At 43.9% G+C, this 24085-nt stretch overlaps 1 protein-coding gene across 1 annotated transcript in view; it reads left to right on the top strand.

Annotated features, from left to right (window-relative positions):
- plb1 (phospholipase B1) overlaps positions 1–24085 on the top strand; it is a 181686-nt gene that overhangs the window by 131961 nt on the left and 25640 nt on the right. Inside the window, exons 40-50 of the mRNA XM_073055347.1 lie at positions 71–171; positions 1712–1793; positions 5072–5176; positions 6299–6394; positions 12884–12955; positions 14393–14470; positions 19281–19341; positions 20706–20764; positions 21998–22065; positions 22231–22274; positions 23814–23913. Coding sequence (XP_072911448.1) covers positions 71–171; positions 1712–1793; positions 5072–5176; positions 6299–6394; positions 12884–12955; positions 14393–14470; positions 19281–19341; positions 20706–20764; positions 21998–22065; positions 22231–22274; positions 23814–23913 — 866 coding nt within the window. The remainder of the gene's footprint in view (positions 1–70; positions 172–1711; positions 1794–5071; positions 5177–6298; positions 6395–12883; positions 12956–14392; positions 14471–19280; positions 19342–20705; positions 20765–21997; positions 22066–22230; positions 22275–23813; positions 23914–24085) is intronic.

Raw genomic sequence — 24085 nt, 5'->3', positions numbered from 1 at the left:
TTTGCTGCAGGCTTGGCTACAATCTATTCGTGCAACACTTTTACCTTTGATGTTTACTGAACTTCTTCAGGTTCCCAGAGCATTTGTGAACTTGGTCGAGACTTTGGAGCTCATTCCATTGCGACGTCTTTATCAGGATAAGACAGTGAGCTGCCCCAGAGCGCTTATGAGGTACGGTGATTTCACCTAGTGCATCCTTCCCTTATCTTGCCACTACATCCCATCTTTGGGAGCTAATACAATGATCTGACAAATGAATGCTCGCCTGAGGAAATGGTGCAGGGGGCAGGGTTTCAGATTTCTTGGATCGTTGAGATCTTTCCCGGGGAAGGTATGACCCGCACAATAAGGGAAGTTCACACCTGAGCTTGAGGCGGACCAATATCCTTGTGAGCAGATTTGTTAGAACTGTTGGGGAAGCTTTAAATTAGTTTAGCAGCAGCATGGGATAGGTCAGGGGGTGGTGTACAGGCCCATGCAGTGCATGGGGAGTCTGCGAGGCAGGAAATTTGGATGGTTTGAAATGTGTCTATTTTAATGCAGGAAGTATCAGGAACAATAGCGATGAACTTAGAGCATAGGTCAATACATGGAAAGACGATGACCTGGACTTAGCTGTCACAAGAGCAGGAATGGCTGCTGGACGTTCCAGGGTTTAGATATTTTGAAAGGGACAGGCAAGGAAGTAAAAGAGGTGGGGAGTGGCATTGCTAATCAGGGATAGTAATGCAGCAACAGTAAGAGAGGACTTCATGGAGGCATTGTCTACTGAGTCAGTGTGAGTGGAAGTCAGAAACAGGATAGGATCAAATATTCTATTGGGAGTATTCCCCCAGTGACAAAAGCAACACTGCAGAACAAATACTGTAAGAAGCTATAGCTGAGAGAGAAACAAAAGGTCATCTAGGAGGGAAGGGTTAGATTTATCTTAGAGTAGGTTAAAATGTCAGCATAACATTGTAAGCCAAAGGGCCTGTACCGTGCTAGAATGTCCTATGTTTAACTTTATGCATGAGAATGTCGAAAGAGGGTTTTTTAATTTTAACTTCTTCATTCCTGCAATCACTCTGGGATGTATTGCCAATTGTTAATTCACACTGAGTTGAATAGTTAGGTATTTCAAAGGTTAGGTGAGAGTTAACTGGTGGTCTGACAATAGTCTGACCAGATAAAGAGAGAACATATCATTCCAGAAGAGCAGTGGAAATTGAGGAGAATTTCAAAGTTCAAATTTCAAAGAATTTCTACAGCAAGTTGAGTTTCAATGTCAGCCTGATGCTATCTTTACCCTGGAATTATATATTTAACTGAACTTTAATTTAAATGCTGGAAACTTGAAATAAAAACAGAAAATACTGAGTATCTGATTATCTGTGAAGAAAGGTCATGCCCTCTCATCAGAACTGATGAAATCAGCCACTGCTGAGAACTGGAAATCCGTTCTGAAAATGTAACTGTTACACTACTGTTGCTCGGTGAGGTCACTCACTCGCTTTGTGCTTGGGGTATGTTTTAATGCTCAGTGCTAATTGTAAGGATTCTTTCTTATGATTCTTGGTCGATGTTGTTATTCAAATGGTTATTGAGCAGAAGAAAGGCACACCCAAACCAGAGGGAAACTTGTGCCTGATTCGTGCTGAAACAGGGGGATTATGTGATGTAAAGAAACACAAGATCTGTGATGAGTAAATTGTCTGCTGTGTATTTGCAGGATGTTGTGTTACTGTGTTGTGAAGCCCAGTGAAAACTCTCCAGAGCTGGAGATGATGTCTGAAGCAAACAGGGCCTATCAGGTATCTCCATGACTTTAACGTTTGATGACTCAGCACTCCTACCACATTGCTTGACAGTTTTGAGGCAATCAGCAGTGAAATTCTGAGCTGAGCCTTGAAGTTGCCCAGAGCTGCGACTACACCTCCTTAAGTCTTCCTAACATGAAAGTCTGTCTCCTAATGTTAGCTCCTCATGAAGATAAGGCTGAGATCTTTTGAGATGTCATGCTGAGAGCTCCTAGTTATTAGATCTTGTCACCCTTGACATATTATTGAATCAGGTGATTCAGTAGGCTGGAAATAATGCTCAACCCACACAGCATCTCACCAAATCCTTCATCTGCTTATCCAGCTTCTGGTTACATCTACCAGAAGCAGTTGGCTCAATCCCCCTCTGTGATGGTGAGATCACACTTAGAGACATTCTCAGTGTTCAAAACTCCCTATTGACAAGTACCATGGTCACCGGTTTTGGAAGCACCCTGCCAATTCCGTCCCTCATATTCAATCAGTGGGAGAGGAAACATTTGGGGAAGGGAATGGATGCAAATGGTGATTGGTTCATTATTGTCACATGCACCGAGATACAGTAACAGAAACACATAGCAGAGAAACAGGCCCTTCAGCCCATCTCGTCCATCTTGCCCAGTAAGCGATTCCTATCTGCTGCACTTGCCCCATAGCCAGATGGCTTTTAAACATTCTTAATGTGACTGTCTCCACCACTATTTCTGGCATCTCTTTCTGAGATGCAGTGAAAATGGCAGGATGCAACAGAGGAAGAGAGGTGACTAATTTATTAGAAAGGCAACTGGGATGTTTATTAACTTGTAATACACGGAGATTGAGGGGGTGGCCAGACAGAGGCATGTCAGATCATGAGGGTAGAGACAATGTGAAGCCACATAATCTTTTACTCAGGGAGGGTTGCCAAAAACAAAAAGGTGTAGTTTTAAGATCAGAAGTGAGAGATTTAAGTTGGACATCAGACGCAGATTCTTCACACAGAGGGTGGTGTGTATTTGGCTCAGGTGGACACATTAGCAACATTTAAAAGACGTGTAGCTAAGTGTATGAATAGGAGGGGCTTAGAGGCCTTTGGGCCAAACACAAGCTGATGGGACCAGCTTTCTGGACAACAGAAACAATTGGTTCAATTAGGTCTGTTGCCATGCTGTCTGACTCTCTGACTCCACATGATTAGGGAGGTCTTACCTGAGCTGTACAAAGCCCTAGAGCAGGCGTTTCCAACTCAGTTAATGGTAGGGGTCCATGGAATGAAGAAGACTGGGAAACCCAAAACAACACACACAAAATGCTGAAGGAACTCATCAGATCAGGCAGCATCTGTGGAAATGATAGAAAGCCGGCGTTTCGGGCCGAAGCCCTTCTTCGGGACTGAGAAGGAAGGGGAAGATGCCAGAACAAAAAGGCAGGGGTGGGGAGAGGGGAAAGAAGCCAGCAGGAAGATGATGGGAGGAGTGAAAAGTTGGAGGGCAGCAGAGATCACAGAGAGGGAGCAGGGAGAGAGGGTTTCACTGAACTCCAGTTGTAGTGAAGATTTAAACTTCTTTAGGGTAGGCATCCCCTGCACTAAAGCAGCACTTAGAGTACTAGGTTCAATTTGGATCAACATATCACAAAAAATGAGGGCACTAGAAAATGCTCAGTGTTATTAATCAGTAAATCGCATTTCGCTTTCCTGGAATTCCCTAGTCAACCTTGACTCAAGAAGATTGCTCACCACCACCTTCTCGTGGGCAATAAACAATGGCCTGTTTGGTGATGCCCAGATCCTGAAAAGGAATATTGGAAAAAAATTATCAATTGTTAAACACAAAATTCTGGCGGTACTTTGGGAGCTGCCCTGCTCTTCAGATAGGTACAATATCCTTCAGTCTTGACAATGGACAAAGTGAAAACAAATTTGGTGTTTTCCCTGACCTTGAAGTCAGGAACCAGGACTCTCTGTTTCAAAATGTGGGATCAGCCATTCAGGGCAGAGATCATAACACCATAAGATATAGGAGCAGAATTAGGCCATTTGGCCCATCGAGCCTGCTCCGCCATTCAATCATGGACTGATCCTATTCTTCCAGTCATCCCCACTCCCCTGACTTCACCCCATACCCTTTGATGCCCTGGCTAATCAAGAACCTATCTGTCTCTGCCTTAAATACATCCAATGACTTGGCCTCCACAGCCACTTGTGGCAACAAATTCCACAAATTTGCCACCCTCTGACTAAAGTAACTTCTCCGCACCTGAGTTCTAAATGGACATCCTTCAATCCTGAAGTTGTGCCCTCTTGTCCTAGAATCTCCTACCATCGGAAATGGCTTTGCCATATCTAATCTGTTCAGGACTTTTAACATTCGGAATGTTTCTATGAGATACCCCCCTCATTCTCCTGTACTCCAGGGATTACAGACCAAGAGCTGCCAGACGTTCCTCATACGGTAACCCTTTCATTCCTTCAGGCGCAATTTCTTCACCCATGGGGCGATAAAACTTTGGAGTTCTCTACGTAAGAATGCTATGGAGGCTCAGTAACTAAGTACAGTCAAAGCAGAAGTTGGTACATTTTCAATTATGAAGGGATTCAAGATATATGTTTGCCCAAGGAACAGAAGCAAAAGTAAACTATCAGCCATTGGGAAGCAGACAGGAGATATTCAATGGTTTACACCTGCTTCTTTTCATAAGTATTATTAAATACATTTTCTTGATGTGGGCTTTTCTGGAAAGGCCACTACCATATGTTGCCCACCCTCCGGTCCCCTGAGAAAATGACAGCAAGCTGCCATCTTCAGCTGTAGCAGTACTTCAGAACCTCCTATCATGCCGTTGAGTTGGGAGTTCCAGACTTAGAATCAGCAACAAAGAAGGAGACACCCTAAACAGGATAGTGTGTGACTTGGAGGGGAATCCAGAAATTGTGATGTTCCCATGTGCTTGTCCTTGTTGTGTCAGAGGTTGGGAGCTTGGGAGGGGCCGTTACGGTGAGGAAGTGCATATTGAGCACCTTCTATCGGCATTCAGGCCCCACAGTGCCGGTGTGTGACATGGTGAACTCACTGTAGAATTCAGGATGCACACCCCAGCTAAGGTTTCACCTGGTGCCAAGACTAAGCATCTCAAAGGATGCCTAGACCAACATCTTAAAGAAACATGGCACTGATAATATTGTACCTACAGAATAAGCTGCAAGCCAGAGAATAGGGCATTGGATCACCTCACTGTGGGACCACACTCAACTATTTCTCTTCTTGTTTCACCCCGCCCCCCCAACCCGCCAGCATACCACTCGGATGCTTGTTGAATCAGGCCGATACGACAAACGAGAAGATTTCACAGTCGCCTTGCAGCCTTTTTTCCACCGTGTGCAGATCCCAATTTTAGAAGTAAGTGTTGACAACTATTTATTGCAAACCACCCCCTCCCTCCCTATTTCTTCTTATTTATTATCTCAGGAGGTAGACCTCACCAGGAAGGTCAGCATTTTTTGCACGTCTTGCTTGCCCACAAGAGGGCAGCACTGAGGCAGTTCCCCTGAATGGCGGCAGGAGTGTGGCTAAGGTAACGGATTGGTGCCACTGGATGGGACAGTCAGGTGTTCCTCGAGGATTTCCCAGAGCTAGCCACAAGGCCGCAGGTCTTTAGACTGAGTATGGGCTGTAGAGCTCCATAGTTGAAGGACAGTGCAGAACTGATGGGACTTTACCACATCTTGGCTCACACTTACATGCCTGGTGTTTCATTCCAGATGACTTAACTCACTCAATTTAAATTCCTCAGATATAATTTCCAGCCACAGTGAAACATTAGCCTTAAAAGGAAATGAATGCAGAGTTAGTATAATCACTCCCCTCCCACTTTGTTCGGTGCCAGTTAGAGCTAGTGCCTCACAACGCCAGCAAATCTGATTTAGCCATGGCTTCTGGAGTGCTGGAACAGGCTGCCAGGGGGCGTGCTGGAAGCAGATACTATCGTGGTGTTTAAGACAGACACAGGGGTCTGCAAGGAATGGATAGATATTGATCACACACGGGCAGAAGCAATTTGGCATTGTGTTCAGCACACACATTATGGGCCGAAAGGCCTGTTTCTGTGCTGCACTGTTCAATGGTCTGATGTGCAATACTCCCTACAATCACGTGGGTTTCCTCTAGGTGCTCTGGTTTCCTCCCACATCTCAAAGACCTGTAGCTTGGTAGGTTAACAGGCTTATGTGTGCAGGTGAGTGGTAGAATCTGAGGGTATCGATGGGAATATGGGCTGAATAACATGGAATGACCTTGAAATGGATCTTTGAATGGATCTTGAAAGGATCTTGAAACGGATCTTGATGGCCAGCATGGATTCGCTGGATAGAATGTCCAGTTTCTGTGCTGTATGACTCTATAACTCTGTTCGTTTTTTGTTAATCAATGCAGGTGAGACGTCTTTAGATCTTTATTTGCATCCTTAGATTCCCAGGCCTGTAGTGCAATTCCATTCTATGTGTCTTTTCTTTTTCTATTTAGAATGGGCATCCAGACACCTCATTTTTTGCCCCAGACTGTTTCCATTTAAGCCAGAAGTTCCACACACAGGTGGCAAGAGCTCTCTGGAACAACATGGTAAGATATTATTTGACTACTTACTCGTCCCTGAGATGCGGACATTATTGGCAATCCTTGCATTTCATCCCCACTCCATGATGCTGCCTAACCTGCAGAGTTCCTTTGGAATTTTGCCTGTTGCTCCAGCTTCAAGCATCTGCAGTCTCCTCGGTCACTATTCATGGATGTCTCTGAGGTGAGGAAGCAGTAACAGTCAGCGCACGTCAGTGCATCTGGAGTCACGGCCCACAGACAGGACTGGGTGGTAAACTTGCTTCCCTGGAGGACATCACTGTCAGGTTAATCCAGTAGACACCACGCTTTTGTTTCATTTCAGATCCCAATGACACAGCTAGTAGAGCCACTACTTCAGAGGGCCAGGGACACAGGTTCAATCCAACCTCCGCACCCGTCCGTGTGGAGTTTGCACCTTCTCCCTGTGACTGCAAGAGCTTCCTTTGAGTGACCCAGTTCCCTCTCACATTCCATGGGTGAGCTCGTTGGAAGATTAACGGTGCCCACTGTAAGTTGCCCCTAATTTGTCGGTGAGCTGGAGGGAGTGTGGGGGGGGGGGTGTTGTGCATAGGCTGGTGACAGCAGGGCGAGGAGAATCGTTCAAGAGGAGGTTAGTATTGCTCTTTGATCTGATGTAGATTGAGTGGACTGAATGGGCATCTTCTGGAGACACAAAGTACATGTATCATCAAAGAATGTATAAATTATACAACTTGAGATTTGTCTGACACAAAGCAAGAGACCTGAAAGAACCCAATTAAAAATTGAAGATCAACACCCAATACACAAAGAAAGAGAAATAAAAACACAGATCATGCCAACAATAGAAGCAAGCAACAGAATTCTGAACCAGATTGAGTTCTTAGATTCAAAGTCCCAGAGCAGCCTGGAGTAGGCCCAAAGCCTCGGTCTCAGCTCCTCATAAAAGCGGGGCAAATCGCCCTGAAGCTCGCAGACATGAAGCACGGCAGCCAGGGCAGTCTCACAGCCTCAGTGTTGCGAAGAGAGGGGTGAATATCACGGGAGAGCGAGGGAAATCGGCCGGACTCTCGCCTCCGGTCCCGTACCCTGCCTTTCGAGTCTCTCAGGGCCAGCATTTAAATTGGCCAAAAGATTCCAGGTGCAGTGGGCTCTCTGCTCATCGGCTCCAATGAAGGGTCCTCGCCCAAAACATCAATTATTTATTGCCCTCCGTAAGTGCTGTCTGGTTAACTGAGTTCCTCCAGTATTTGATGTGTGTGTCTCAAAATTTCCAGCATCTACAGAATCTCCTGTGTCTGAGACTGCAAATACTGTGGGCTTTGGATGCTGGGATCAGACTCAGAGCACAGGAGCTTGGCATTAGTAGCTCCACATTCTCCTCCACGCCCTTAGTTCCTGTATTGATTTCCTGGCACCCATTGATCCATCCTGACAACGGGGATCAATAAACTTTCTTCCGCAGGCATTGTATTCTCAGCACAAGTGCAGATGTCATTTGCGAGATAAAAAAGTCCATTAGTGCCGGTGATGCAAGCAACAAATATTATCGCACCTCACCTGATGCGACCTTCAAATTGACACAGCAAACAAAAGAAAGTTCATTCACTCCCCGAGATGTTTGTCTTGTCGGCACAAGAGAGTGCAGGCACTGGTATCTGGGTGACGAAGCAATCTGCCGCAGAGACTTAGTGGGTTGAGCAGCGTCGACGGAAAGGGATTTGTCCTGGAAACTCTGGATTGAGCCCTTTCACCTACTGGGCGGTAGCGAGGTGCAGCTCGGATGGGTGGTGGCTCTCGGTCATGACCTCCAGTGTGGCATCTGCACAATGACCCTGTGAGCGTGTGGGTTTCCTCCAGGGGGCTCCAGTCTCCTCCCACGTCCCAAAGATTTGCAGGTTGATAGCATGCTTAGGCACTGTAAATTGCCCTTATGTGTAGGTGAATAGAAAGATGAGATTCAAACCTCTCCTACTCTTTCTCCTCAGATTCATTTTTGATCACCTTTCATCTTAAATGTTCTGTAAACTATTCCTTAACTGATGGAGGAATGTACCATTCGAATCACTTGCCCTTAAGATTACTCCCTCTCCCCCTCTGTCTTCTGTCTACTCTCTCTGTCCCTCTCCTCCTCTCTTGACCAGGATTGCTTTGTGAGCTGCCATGGGCTTGATGGGCCAAATAACCTTTCTTCTGTGTCATAACAATATATGCAAGTCTTATCTTTCAAATTCTCCACCTCAAAGGGCAGTGGAAACAGTCATTACATGTTTTTTAAGACACAATCCATTAGATATTGTACTTGATAACCAAGCAGGTTTAAGGTGAATGGAAGTTTTCAGATATATAAAGAGCAGAAGAGAGGCACGACTGGACATTGGATTGCTGGAAAATGACACAAGAGGTAGCAATGGCAGATGACCTGAATAAGTATTTTTCTTACTGTATTTATTGTGTTTATTTTCATTGTGTTCTTTATCTTATGTTTTTTTTGCACTGCATCGGATCCAGAGTAACAATTAGCTCATCCTCCTTTACACTCGTGTACTGGAAATGACATTAAACTATCTTGAATCAATAGTTATAGTCTTATAGTAGATGGGAATACGAAATTGTGGAGGGGAATAGTTAGTGTTTTGGGACAAGAAATTTCATCAGAACATATATATAGTTGATCTGATGATTCATGTATAACTTCCCAAGTACTGCTCTCCTTCTGACTGCACTGGAGTGAGACAGCAGTTTGTTTCTTAGAAGAGTCTTGAACCTCTATATTCAAAATATGAAGAAATATCGAATTCTCCAATTTTAGCTCTTTCGTTGTGTCAGTCTCACAACTGCCCACTTCTGCCCTAAATCCATCTGAGACTTTGACTTGTTTCTTTCTTCTCTCCGTATTAGTATAAACTGGGCAACACAGTACATAACGAAGCAAGATTTGCTTCGAAGTTCCACGTGAAGTGGATTATTCTCACCCTTTCAGAAATAAACCCTTTGTTCCATTCATTGTTCCCCGCACCTTCTCTCCTCACTAACTTGCTTTCCTTTTTTCCTGGTTATGATGAGGAACCTCTGACCTGAAATATTAGCTGCTTCTCCACCCACAAGTGTTACCTGACATGCTCAGTGCTTCCAGGAATGTGTCCTTAAATTTGAATATGCAACCATCTGACTAACAGACAGGGGCCCTACCCCTTCGGTGTGACTAGTATTGACTGCGACTCATCAAACCAGTGTTACATGATTACTATGTTCTGGGCTGTAGCAATTTGCAATAGAGGTTTATGGAATGATTTTGAAGATGTTGAATTATGTCCTACTGTGAGTTTTAGAATCATGACTTTGCCCAATTCCTTCTCCATAAGAACATAGTTCAGCACAGGAACATCTTGTGCCAAGCGAATTAAGCTAATCATTAAATGCTTAACTGAAGTAAACCCTTCTGCCCTACACAATGTACGTATCCATCCGTCTCTGCAGATTCATGTGCCTGTCGAAGAGTGACTTGATCGTTCCTCTGTTATTTGCCTCCAACTCCTCCCTGGCAGTGCAATCCGGTTATCCACCCTTACTGTGTCAAAAATCTTGCCACACCTATCTCCTGTAAACGTGTCCTTTCTCACCTTCGATGTATGCCCTCTGGTACACAATATTTCGACTCTGAGTACCAGCTGCCTGATCTATCTGTGCCTCTCATAATCTTATAAACTTCTATCAGATCTCCATTCAGCCTTGGCCCTTCAGAGAAACAACCCTGATTTGTCTAACCATTCCTGACAGCACGTGCCTTGTAATCTAGGCAGCATCCTGCTAAACCTCTTCTGCACTCTCTAGGAAATCTCCACATACATCCCAGAATGGGATGACTTCAACTGAACGCAATACCCTCATTGTGTCCTAACCAGATTTTATAAATCTGCGACGTAACTCCCCTAGACTTGAACTTAGTGCCTCATCTAACAAAAGCAAGCATGCCGCATACCTTCTTTCCCAACCTGTTACCAGAAGGATCCTGACACTGTTTTAACAAATTAACCACTTTGCCAACCTCATTTCCAATACTGCACTCAGCCCAGCAGCCCCTCCCCAGCCTTATCACTGCCCGCTCCCACCCATAAGACCAAAGGTTATGGGAGCAGAATTAGCTCATTCAGTCCAATGTGTCTGCTCACCATTCCATCATGGCTGGTTTATGAACCCTATCAACCTCCGCTTTAAATATACCCAATGACTTGACCTCCGCAGCCATCTGTGGCAGTGAATTCCACAGGTTCACCATCCTCTGTCTAAAGAAATTCCTCCTCATCTCTGTTCTAAAGAGACATCCTTCCATTCTGAGGCAATGCCCTCTGGTCCTAGACTCCCCGACATCCACTGTCTTTAGGCCTTTCAATATTCGATAGACTTCAATGAGATCCCCCCTCTCGCCCTTATTCTCCTGAACTCCAGTGAGTACAGGCCCAGAGTCATCAAACACTCCTCATGTTTTAACCCTTTCTTTCCCGGGATCATTCTCCAATGCCAACATATCGTTTCTTAGACAAGGGGCCCAAAACTGTACGCAATACTCCAAGTGTGACCTTATAAAGCCTCACCATTATATCTTTGCTTTTCCGTCTCGGAATGGTTGCTAGCATTGCATTTGCCTTCCTCACTGCTGACTCAACCCGAAAGTTAACCTCTAGGGAATCTTGCACAACCACCTTTGTTGCTTCAACCACATTGAGTCATATGAAGATGTCATAAATATCCAAGTACACCCTTTGGACCCAACACAAATTTGAATATTGACCACACAGGATGTGGACTGCGATGATTTCATCAGGCAAATGGGTTTGGGTTTGAACCCCAGTCTTGCATTGGCACCAGGCTGCCATTTCGGTGCAGCGTCAATGAAATACTACTCCACCTGAGGTACTGTGCTTTATTGTGGGCTCCAAGGCAATATGGACAAGCAAGTAGGCACGAACATGCCAGATGCAATATCATGTGAGGAAAGCCTGAATTTTTCCGCTTTGTTGCACAAAACAAAAATTTTTCAATGCTGCTAGATTGAGTAGTATTGACATACAAAGACTTGAGCTTCCTTCTACACAAGTCCATGAAGCCGGTAGACAGTAGGCAGGTACAGCAGGTGGTTAGGAGGGCACATGTTCTGCATTTGTTACAGGAGAATTTGAGTAGAGGAATAGAAAACCTGCTGTAAATATACGGGACCTAGGTGACACCACAGCTGAAGTATTCTGTACAGCTTTGGTCTTCTCATCTAACAAGGAGATACTAACTAGACCAATTCTAGGGGTGCTGTTTTTAGCGTATGAGGAGAGCTTGAGTAAATTAGGCCTGTATTCTTCTGAGTTTATGAAAATGAGAGAATATTTCAATAAATCTTACAGTATTCTTACAAAACTGACTATCGGGAAGACATTTCCAATGGCCGAGGAGGTAGGAACCAGTAGTCATATTCTCAGGACTGAGAATAGGCCAGATAGGGCTGAGATGAGGAAGAATTTCAGTACATAGGCTGGTGACTCTTTCAAAAATTCGACTCTAGAGGACAGTGGGGGCCCAGTCATTGAGTTCATTCAAAACAAAGGTCAATGGAGGAATTTGAGGATAAATGATTAGCACAGGAAAATGGCGCTGCAGTGGAAAATCAGACAGCCTTGGCCTTGACCGCACTTGAAGGGCTAAAAGTCCTCTTCATCCTATTTGTTATGTTTTTTATATCTCCAGAACAAATCAGTTCAACTAAAGGGATTTCTCCAACTCGCCTATTGGATCATTTAGTTTCCAATTCCCTCTAAAACAGCCAACTGGCATGTTTGACTTTCTCCTAACTTCCTCATTTAATGCTTGTTCCCAAAATCAAGCAGATCATTTTCAGGTTCTCGGGGGCATGCATCTAATGCGAGAAGTGGGAAATTTAAAGAAGATATACAAGAAGAGGTTTTCACACAGAGAGCGGTTGGTGCCTGGCAAAGGTTGCCAGAGGGGTGTTCAAGAGGCTTTTAGGTAAATACATGAATGTGCAGGGAGTAGAGGGGTATGGATCATGTACAGGCTGAAGAAATTTAGTTTAACTTGGCATCGTGTTTAGCACAGTCGTCAGGGCCCATTTCTGTGTTACCTTACGTTCTGTGGAATAACACTTAGTAATTTGCACACCACTTTACAATACAGGTGACTAGGGTTCAATTCCCGACGCTGGCTGTAAGGAGTTGGTACGTTCTCCCCGTGACCGCGTGGGTTTCCTCCGGGTGCTCTGGTTTCCTCCCACAGTCCAAACTGTACTGGTTGGTAGGTTAATTGGTCATTGTAAATTGTCCTGTGATTGGGCCAGGGTTAAATTGGCGGGTTGCTGGGTGGGTCAGAAGGACCTACTCCACACTGTTTCTCAATAAACAAATGTTCTATCATGTGACCCTAAGAATCACGCAAGGTGCTCCAAGAGGAGATGATACGTCATTTTACCCTTCACAATGAAAACTAATAGTGTTTATTTTTATTTAGTTACAACCTGTGGGTGAAAAGTCCGATTTCCAAGATGTTACGGCAAACATCTCCCTGAGCTGCCCATCACAGGTAAGAGTCTGAATGGGTGCGGAGGTCCTCTGGAGTGACACCCAAAGGTGTCACTTTGCACTCGATTATGCTGCCGGTGTTTTGGACAGCAATGAAGAACACTCCGTCTTTGGTGGTGTTCAGCGTTTTCTTCATCATGCCAATAGCTTCCTTGCGGCTTTCACTACTGTCAGTCTTCCAAGTCCTGGAGACTCAGGAATACCGTCACACTCAGACATGGGATTCTTCATTGCTATTCTGTAACAGTTTTGTTTTACCAGTCAGTGTTAGCCCTGAGCTGAACCCCTGATTTTGGAGGACCAGTAGACCGCTCTTAGTCTGGCCTCTGCCCTTTGACCTATTTGACAAGGGTGACCGGACCAAGAGCCCAAGCATAAAGCCCTGACTCCAGCCAACATAGCTCTCTGGGTCATTGAGGCTCATGAGCCTCCAAACCCTACGACAAGGTTGTGGTCTTCATGGAGGAAAGGGTTTTCGCTCTAGAAGTCAAGGGATGGACAGAGTGGTTGCTGAGGTAGTGGGCCAAGTCCAGCAGAGGGAAATCTTCCTCCCAATTTCACGTTGACTGTATTATAGACAGGGATGTGGAGTATAATATGTGCCTAATATGTCTCTCCAAAAGCTGCAAGGTTCAGTGTGCTGAGCCTGCTCCCGTACTCACCAGTGATTGAACTGAGCAAAGCAACGGTGATTGTACTCAGTAGACTGCTCCTGCTTTACCTTCTTCAGATCATAATGTCATGACTGGGTTCTGGAGAATATGACATCTCTCCACGGCCGCTGAAGGCAGAAACTTGATTAGCAAAGGGGTGAGATGTTACCAGGCAGAAGTGTGCAGCTGGGATTGCAATCTGATCAGCGTAACTGGTGGAACAAACCACAAGGGTCAACATCACCCCTGACTTGTATGTTCAGAAAAGAACGCATGTGAAAATGTTGCTGGAATAATTTTCCGGAGGCTAGGGCACCACTGTGCGTTGCTATGCTCTGTGCCTGTGGTGCTGCTGCAAGTGAACATCATTGCAAATGTGCTGTGCAATGTACTTGTGCCCACGACAATAAACTCAACCTTGGCTTTGGCTTTGGCGTTACATTCAGAGGAACCCTTCCATTCACATCCAAGTTAAGCTGTCAGCAGCAGAGGTTTCCACTCCACGTGGAACCGTGAGAGAGAGCAGATGCTGGAAACAATCTGTCGGAGGAACTCTGTGGGTCGAGCATCATCTGTGGGAAGGAAATGATTGTCAACGTTCCAGCTCGAACCCTCACTTCAGGAACGGTTCACTTTGCAGGGTTTCAGTAAAATGTGCGCACTTCCTTTCGTCCCACAGACGCTGCCTGGCCCACCGAGCTCTGCCGACAGATGGTTTGTTGTTTCATTTTAAGGTGCTGTGGAAGAGTTTCACGTTGGGTTTTGTGTACGTTTTGCCCCTGCAGGATCAACCCTTTCTTCGAACGTTCAAGAACAGCAACTACACATACCAAGGTGCAGTTCCAACGGCCGCACCCCCTAAGGTACAGTAAATGTCATCATTCAGTGATCTGCCAGCATGTAAGAATAGTGGATAAACTAAAGATGCTGAAACAACCTGACAACTGCAGAGAAAAAAAGACTTCTATTTCCAAAGCCTCTTTTATACTCTGATAGGTCCCAGAGCACTTCACAGCTATTGAAGTGCAGCGATCGCTCCTAATAGTGTAGCTACGCGTCAGCCAATTAAACCGACAATTTAACAATACAACCACTTTTCATCCTCACTATAATAGATCATCTAAATTCTAGGTTATTGCAGACCATTGAAATGCAATGAGCAATTATTCCTTTGTATTTCGCCGTTTGTTTCAAAATTAGTTTTTAATGTAACTGTTGAATTTGTTACAAACTCTGAATCACCTCTCACTATGTTATAGCCATGTAATAGTTATTACTCCCTGGTCACCCATTTGTACAATTCTGTTTCTATCAGCACTATTGCAGCGGTGAATTCTAATAGATCAATTGCCGCTGCTGGCAACCTAGCATGGATTGTTGTACTTGTATGACGCACCCTCCAGTCCTTTATTAGTCACTAACAAACAAACTATCATGAAGCAGTGGAATTTAAGCGTAATTGAGCTGTAACAAAGCCGTCAACAAAAGATGTAGCAACCACCCCAGCACCAAACTGCACAGAAAAAAGCAAAAATGCGTAACTTATTCCCTTCAGAATCAGCTTCTGATTTTGATTCTGATATCCCACACTCCCACTCACAGGTCTAGTTACCATAATATGCATTATAAACGCATAATGCAGATAGAAAACAAATACATGTTGATTCCAGGGATGAAGGGGTTAACCTGTGAGGAGAGATTGAGTCACCTGGGACTATACTCTCTGGAGTTCAGAAGAATGAGAGGGGATCTTATAGAAACATACAAAATTTTGAAAGGGATAGATAAGATAGAAGTAGGAAATTGTTTCTATTGGTAGGTGAGACTAGAACTAGGGGACATTGCCTCAAGATTCAAGGGAAAAGATCTAGGATGGAGATGAGGAGAAACTCTTTGTCCCAGAGAGTGTTGCATTTTGGAAGGAAAAACCAAGGTAGAACATACAAGGTAAATGGTGGGGCACTGAGGAGTGCAGTAGAACAGAGGGATCTGAGAATACAGATACAAAATTTCCTAAAAGTGGCGTCACAGGTAGATAGGGTAGTAGAGAGCTTTTGGTACATTGGCCTTTATAAATCAAAGTATTGAGTATAAGAGTTGGAATGTTATGGTGAGGTTGTATAAGGCAATGGTGAGGCCAAATTTGGAGTATTGTGTGCAGTTTTGGTCACTGAATTACAGGAAGGATATTAATAAGGTTGAAAGATGCAGAAAAGGTTTACAAGGATGTTGCCGGGACTTGAGAAGCTGAGTAACAGAGAAAGGTTGAATAGGTTAGATCTTTATTCCCTGGAGCGTAGAAGAATGAGGGGAGATTTGATAGAGGTATATAAAATTATGATGGGTATAGATAGAGTGAATGCAAGCAGGCTTTTTCCACTGAGGCTAGGGGAGAAAAAAACCAGAGGACATGGGTTAAGGGTGAAGGGGGAAAAGTTTAAAGGGAACATTAGAGGGGGCTTCTTCACACAGAGAGTGGTGGGAGTGTGGAATAAGCTGCCAGATGAAGTGGTAAATGCGGGCTCACTTTTAACATTTAAGAAAAATTTGGACAGGTACATGGATGAGAGGTGTATGGAGGGATATGGTGCAGGTCAGTGGGACTAGGCAGAAAAATGGTTTGGCACAGCCAAGAAGGGCCAAAAGGCCTGTTTCTATGCTGTAATGTTCTATGGTTCTATGGTGAATCTGTGGAATTCTCTGCCCAGGGAAGCAGTTGAGGTTTCCTCACTAAATATGTTTAAAAAACATATGTTAGATAAGTTTTTACATAGTAGGGGAATTAAGGGTTATGGGGAAAAGGCAGGTAGATGGAGCTGAGTTTACGGACAGATCAGCCATGATCTTATTGAATGGCAGGACAGGTTTGATGGGCCGGATGGCCTACCCCTGCTCCTAGTTGTTATGTCTCTACATTCCAGCCCCCTAATTTATTGTACTAGAATAATTACAACTACACACTGCCAAAACACAGGAGACATGAAATGTTAATGTTCACACAGACGTACTCTTTCTGGTAAGCGGTCTATCCTGGATTGTGATCTTCTCTCAACAAACCAGGTTGTTCCTCTTGACTGCATTCAGAAAAATCAGTCTTGAATTGCTGCTGCCAAAGCTCATCCAAGTGCAAAATTGATGTCCTGCTAACTGTAAGCCTTGTAGTTTCTTCCAGCACCATGGTCTCCTTTCAATGGTCCAACCCAGCTATGTTTAATTGCATTAACACTGCGAACCACTTGGAACGGCTCCAATGCCTTAGGCACATTCACCCCTATCAAATGCTCAGTTTCCGACTCTATGAAAATGAATAAGCTTCAGGTGAGACCATTCCTGAAGATCTCACTGACAAGGAATGTTCCCTTTGTAGACAGGCATACGTTCCTGCATATAGATGTTAGGCAGTTCACAATGGTTTAAACAGCCACCTCCAATCATGAAATGACGTAGCTACTCACAACCTTCTCTTGACCCATGGTGCATAAGAGGCTTCGTGTTCCTTTCACCACCACATTGAGCTTGTTCATGAGGCTCTCTGTGCAGAAGACTGTTGTACAGTGGAAAGCATAAGTAACCACTGTCTCGTTACTCTTCTTAGACTTAACTGGAATTATAGGAAGTTTACAATCACCCCCTCCCCGTCGTCAAGGCCATTAAGTGTTACTCGCTGCTGTGTTTGAATCTTTCACGGTGTGTTTAATCTGCACCCTTTTCTTCTGTTCCAGGCTCAGTTGTGGCTTCACTTTTCATCGTAACCACAATAGTGGCAAAACTGCTTCCTTAAGCTTTAGAACGAAGTTGAAATTCAGTTTTGTTCACGCCTTTGCTTACTGCTGGTGATGTAACATCATATACGTTCCCAAAGACTGGGTGTGTAACAATCTTTACTTGCCTTCCAATAAAATCAACTGTGATCTTACAGTTGTGCCTTCCTTGCAGTTTATACACCACTGATCTCCATTTTTCCTTGCTTATGGGGGGGGGATTTCTCTTACAGTCTTCATATTAGCAGGCAAGTCCAACGTACACATGTCCTGCACTTCTTCCATGCATTGCAGCGGACTCCAAGAAAAAGACTGTAATCTGGAGGAGCTTTCATGTCCTCTGCTTTGATATGCGGCCAAGAAAGAGCTTTTTCCATGTAGTCCGCAGCAATTTCCTGTTCATCACCAAAATGTTCCAGTAGTAAAGCCTTGCCTTTAGAAATCCTTGGTCCAGGCTGGCTCACTGGCAACACTTTAACAAGCTCGCTAGGGTAACCACCAGTGAACTGTTTGAGAAAATAGAGACAGTCACCATAATCATCAGTCTTGCCTTCAATGCTATTCTTGAAAGCCTTCATAAATGAATGATACTGCAATGGATGACCATCGAATATTTGAATCTCTCTTTTCGGCAGAGATGCAATGCGTTGTTGTTGCATCACTATGCTTGTTATTTCCTGTTGTGGTTCTTATGGCTTCCAGTACAGCATTTGGACTTCAGAAGCACCTTGTGTTCTTGGATATGGCATAGGTTCAGAGTGCCTCCTTGGTGCAGGGTATTCTGAGAGTAAATACCCAGAAAGACCCTTTGGCATCCAAACTCATGTTTCATAGACATTAAAGGAACAGATGTATCCACATGGATATTGAGTATGCTGGATTTTCTCTGTGCCATGTCAACATAGGAATTCTCACCGTAGAACTATCCTGCTGGATCATGTTTAACACCCACAACACTTGAAGTCCTTCACACTTTAACTCTGACCATCTTGGCTGCAACTTCTTCCTGCAAGTAAAGCTGCTCTACCTTTCTCCAAAGCTGTTCTTCCATCTGCTCCTGGTTTCTCCAAAGCTGTTCTGCCTGGTCTTCCAAAGCATGCTTATCTTTCAAAAATTGTTGGCGTGCGAATAATGCTGCTGAACTGGCCACTGTTTTAATCCATGCCAAAGAGGTATCAGATGCACAGGACGTTCTGTTCGCAATAGAATCTGCTGCAAATACGTTAGACACTCTTCCGGGTTACATCATCCTGAAAATCATCAACTTTATACATAGTCAAAATATGTCCTGAAGTTGGTTAAATATTTTCATTTCCTCCAGCTATTTGACTTTCAACATCGCATTTATCTCAATCATTGTTTAGCCTTTGCCGTGAGTGTATTAATAAGCATATAAATACCCGCATAGCTTTCAGTTTGTTTATCTTTCTCAAGATAGACATTAAAGATAACAAGTTATGTTGCTTAGCAACATCTTCACGAAGATTTTTAAAATCATCCAAATGAGACTGCACTTGTGAAACATCTTGCTCTTCTTGTAAAAGGCTTCTAATTAACATATTAAATCTTTAATCACTTCAACAATGTTATTGTAGTCCTTCCAAATGTTATCAATTCTTGTCACCAAAGCTTTCCTGATAAGTTTAACTTCTTTTAGTCCTGAGTTCAGGGTCACTGCTTCCGTCTTGACTCATGTTGTCTTCCAATTGCACAAAGCAGGTAAAACATTCAATTCAGATGTCAGCAATCGAAGCATTTCAGCATTTCAATTGAACCAAACACTGAACTCTTAGGCAAACACCACTATACCATACAGTCTGTGATGACCAGGTCTATCAGGTGTGGTACAAAGTCCCCAAATTACCAGAAATTTAACTGAGAGTTCCTGACTCAGCAAATCATTTGCTTACAGAATTGGGGGAGCGACCTCTCCTGTGTGGAAAACCAGCCATCAGAAACAGTACCGACATCAGGTCAGTCAAAGCCAACTTGATGAACTACTTACAATGGTTTTAGACCTCTCTTTTATATTCGATTTGACATTAATGTGAAATCATGCATTCAAAGTGTAGCTTCTCTTGGGGCCAGTTAATCTAGTGTTCTAGTCACAGAGTGATACAGCATGGAGACTGGCCCTTCAGACCAATTCATCCACATCTACCAGGTTGTCTGACTAAACTGCTCCTTTTGGCCCATATAAGCCTGGGGTTCCCAACCCTTTTCATGCTGTGGACCAATACCATTAAGCAATGGGTCCCGACCACAGGTTGAAAACCCCTGTTATACTTCCCCACAGCTTCCTCTGACAACTCATACTCATGACATTCTGTGCAAAAAAGTTGTCTTTAAATATTTGCCTTCTAGTTTAAGACTCCACTACTCTGGGGGTTAGGGGGTATCTACCTTAAATCTTTCCCTCCTGATTTTATAGATCACAACTTTTCAATAGTTATCAGAAAGGAATATTTAATCTCAATGGTTTATAGATACCAATAGGACTGATTACAAACTGAAACCTAGACCAGGGATTCAAGAGGTTTGTATGTCGAATAATGGACACCTGGGACCGATTACAGACTGAATCAGAATTATGTAGCCTCCTCACCCCCACTCACTCCCCATAGCAGACGGTGATGCATCCAGTTAGAATGGTCTCCACGGTACATGTGTAGAAATCTGCAAGTGTCTTTGGTGAAAATTAAATTTCTCCTCAAACTCCTAATGAAGTATAGCCACTGTTGAGTCTTCTCTGTAACTGCATTGATATGTTGGGCCCAGGTTAGATCCTCAGAGATGTTGACACCCAGAAACTTGAAACTGCTCACCCTTTCCACCTCTGATCCCTCACTGAGATGTGTGTTTCCTCATCTTACCCATTTGGAGTCCACAAACAATTCTTTACTCTTTCTGACGTACTGTGCAAGGTTGTTGCTGCAACGCTGCTCAATCAGCCAATCTATCTCGTCCTGTACACCTTCTCATGACCATCTGAAACTAATCCAGGGTTTCAGGGGATTTATATCTAGAACAGCAGATACCTGGCAGTGATTACAGATTGGAATCTAATTGAGAACCTCAGTTTGGATGCTGGACACTCTTCTAAGTAGAGTTAAGAGTAGTTTATTTCTCAAGAACTTGTTTGTTTGTTTGAACGCTAACAATCATGAATGTAGATTCTGAAGTGTCAAAATTACTCTTGCCCCTGCTCCTCTCCAGTGTGTATCAGCACTGTCTGGCTACAACATCTCCCTGGCAGGTTCTCCCTGCTGCTCTTGAATTTTCCCTCTAATTTTCTTCCATCCTTTCACTTATTTCTACCCCATTCTATTTTCTGCAGTTCACAAGATTCGACCTGCTGATATTAAAATCGTAGCAGCACTGGGAGACTCAATAACCGTAAGTATAAATTTTGCAAGATCAGATAAATAGGGTGAGCAGAAACACAGACTGGCTTTGAAGAAACAGAGGTGAAATCTGTTTTCTCTTAGTAAAATTATTTTTGTTTCATTCCACAGTCAATGTGGGCATTACATTACTACTGGCCCAATTATCATTGCCCAGTCCCAACAGCGTTTGATGAGGTTCTAGTAGAATTGAGTGTATAACAAGCCCATTTCAAAGCACAGCTAAATTTGAGTCAAAGGGCTTTAGCAAAAGAGAGGCATGTTTAGGGCAATGCAATATTTTCATAAGACAAATTTTACTTTTCCAATGTTATTCGATTAGATGATCATACGTAGCCCAGGTGCTAGTGTGCAGTTTAAACTTGTGTTGAAATCATTAGAGTTCTTTCCATATTTCCTACAACACTGAAAGAGACTATTTCAAAGATTCAAAGTATATTTATTATCAAAGAATGTATGAATTGAGGTTTGTCTGCTGACAGACAGCCACAAAACAAGAACCCTGAAGAACCCAGTTGAGGAAAAAGAAAGATGAAACACCACTGCACAGGGAAAGAGAAAAAAATCACAATCATGCAAACAATATTTACTTATTTAGATACAGTGCGTAATAGACCCTTCCAGCTCTTTGTACCACGCTGCCCACCAATCCCCCAATTTAATCCTATCCTGATCATGGGAAAATTGATGACGACCAATTATCCTGGTAGCTCTTTGGATTGCAGAGCCCCTGGAGGAAACCCACGCAGTCACGGGGAGAATGAACAAACTCCTTACAAACAGCGGCGGGAATTGAACCCGGGTCGCTGGTACTGTAAAGCGCTGTGCTAGCCACTTTGCTACCGTGCCCATTGAGTCTATGCTGACAGTCACATTCCTTCAGTAGTTTTCCTTGGAACCCATCCAACAATTCCAGCATCCACCTACGCTCAGGACAATTGAGAGGGACCATGTGCACCTCCCCATAGATGCAGTACTACTGCATCTATCTCATAGTTTTGTTCATTCCTCACAGCTGCATTATGGAATAATTGTTGTAGAAGAAGTTCAAACGCCATCACCCTTCTCCAAATAACCTCCGATGCTCGTCAGGATCAGTTTTGAAATCTTTCACAATCACACCATCCATGCGTTGGCACTGCAGATTGAACAGTACATTAGCTTTGGTTTGAAGGGCATGTGGCCAAACTTGTTGTAAAGTCTTATTTTAACTTTTGGTACTTAGGCTGGATTCGGAGCACGGGCAAAGAACTTGTTTCAATTGCGAACTGAATATCGAGGCATTTCATGGAGGTGAGCGTTTGGAGAGAACATGTTAATGCAATTAAAATACAGGACTTGTCGGGAAAGCGACAAAGTAAAGCACCCTCTCAAATAAATGGGAGCAGGAGGTGAACCTTTTGACTGGCACACTAGTCCACAAAGCCAACAGCTCATTTCTCTATTTTGTACTTACAGCATTGGTGGAGACAAAACACTTGAGGCTGTGACTACTCTGCCCAGTAAGTCCTTCGTTCTGACCTACCTCTAGAACTGCTCTTCTCCAGTTCTGCTGCCTATTGCAGACGCAAGTGACTGCGATGCTCGAATCTGGAGCAGGGTGAGCAGCATCAGTAGGAGGGAATGGATAGTTAACGTTTGAGTTGATGCCCTTCAACTGACGTGAAATGTTGACTGTCCGATCCTCTCCATTGATGCTGCCTGACCCAATGAGTTCTTCCACCTATTTTTGTGTGCTGCTATTTATTGAGCTGGTCAAATCTCCATGGGACACACTATGTCCCAGAAGTTAAAACTGGCCCTGGTTTGAGTGGTGGACGGCTTGTGGGAGCAAACAGGTAGTCTGAGTAGCGAGAGAGTTCATAGACATTTTAATACAGAGCGGTCAATTGGAGCATTGGATCTAATCCTTGACCCGACCCAGAGTTGAAATGGCAGTCAGCTTGCGAAACTTAGACACCTGCTGATAATATTACATCACTGAGAACAGAATTTTCTGCATTTAACCAGCACCGTAAAGAATAGCAGTATAATTTGTGTATATGTTTTATTCATGTGATGGGACACAGCTAACAATCTCAACCTGTTCCTAAACTGAAGAGAGAGACAGCTCAGAACTAACCACATTGCTGGACCATCACAGGAATGGCCGCGAGAGTCCCAGGGCTATACAGCATGGAACCAGATCCCGCAGCCCAACTCATCCATGCTGGCTAAGTCGCCTAACTGATCTCATCCCCCAATTTCCTGCATATCCCTCTAAATTTTTCCTATCCAAATGCAACTAAAATCTCGTAGCTATAGCTGCCTCTAATGTTCCTCTGGTAGCTCATTCCAAATACTCTCTACACTCTGTGTGAAAAAGTTGCCCCTGACCCCAGGGTAACATTACAACAAAGAGGCATCTGAAACCAGGTGAAAGAGGAGATTTTTGGATAGGTGTCTAATACCTCGGCTGCTCTACACTTTAGAGAAAGAGAAGCATAGATCAGTTGGGCCAAGGGAGCTATTTTCAAACTATGTGCCAATTACTCTACAGACAAAGGTTTTATTTGCATTCCATCCAGACAGAGCATTTCCTACATCAGTACATTGAGGCAGTAAGATGAAAAAGAGACAGCAGAATATACTCTTAAAGTTACTGAGAAAGTGCAGTGCCGGTGGACAAGTAAAATGCTCGGGCCATGACGATGTATGACAGGATATTGAAATCAAGAGTTCATTTGTTAGCATGTCCACTCAAGAGCCTGTTAACAGCTTTTGTACCTTGTGCCCATTGGGAGGTGGGAGAATGATCACTCTGAGACATTTCAAGCCATGAATCTCAGGTTCCGATTGGTTCATTCACAGGCACCCAGACCAAGTGTCCTCATCTCAGTACAGGTTTAAGTCACTTGAAGCCTTCCCAGATGTGCCAAGAGTCTGATGTAGATGAGATCTAATATAGAGGCTGTCCGTAAAGCTGAAACTTTGGTTTTGTATAACTGGAGTTCCCCCACCTACCACCCCTAACCATGACTTTGATTATTTTCCTTCCTCAGACATATTGAAGAAGTTTAATCCAAATGTCCACGGCTTTGCCTCAGGAATTGGAAATCTGAAAAGCAAATTCAACGTGGCAGTCTCAGGCTCAAAGGCCAAGTGAGTAGCCAGGAGGGGATTTTCAACCAGCCTATGTTGGCTATTAAGTTGTGTTCATTGGGCTGATCAAAGGCTGCTGGGGCTAAGAGTGAAATGATATTAGCTTTGTGCCTCAATTATACAAATTACATGTCACATGCCGCATGATTCTGACCTGCTTACGGGGAGAACT

This window comes from Hemitrygon akajei, chromosome 9 (genome assembly GCF_048418815.1).
Source record: "Hemitrygon akajei chromosome 9, sHemAka1.3, whole genome shotgun sequence".
Lineage (NCBI taxonomy): Eukaryota > Metazoa > Chordata > Chondrichthyes > Myliobatiformes > Dasyatidae > Hemitrygon > Hemitrygon akajei.
The sequence above is the reverse complement of the archived record's forward strand: the minus strand, read 5'-3'. Positions and strand labels throughout refer to the sequence as shown.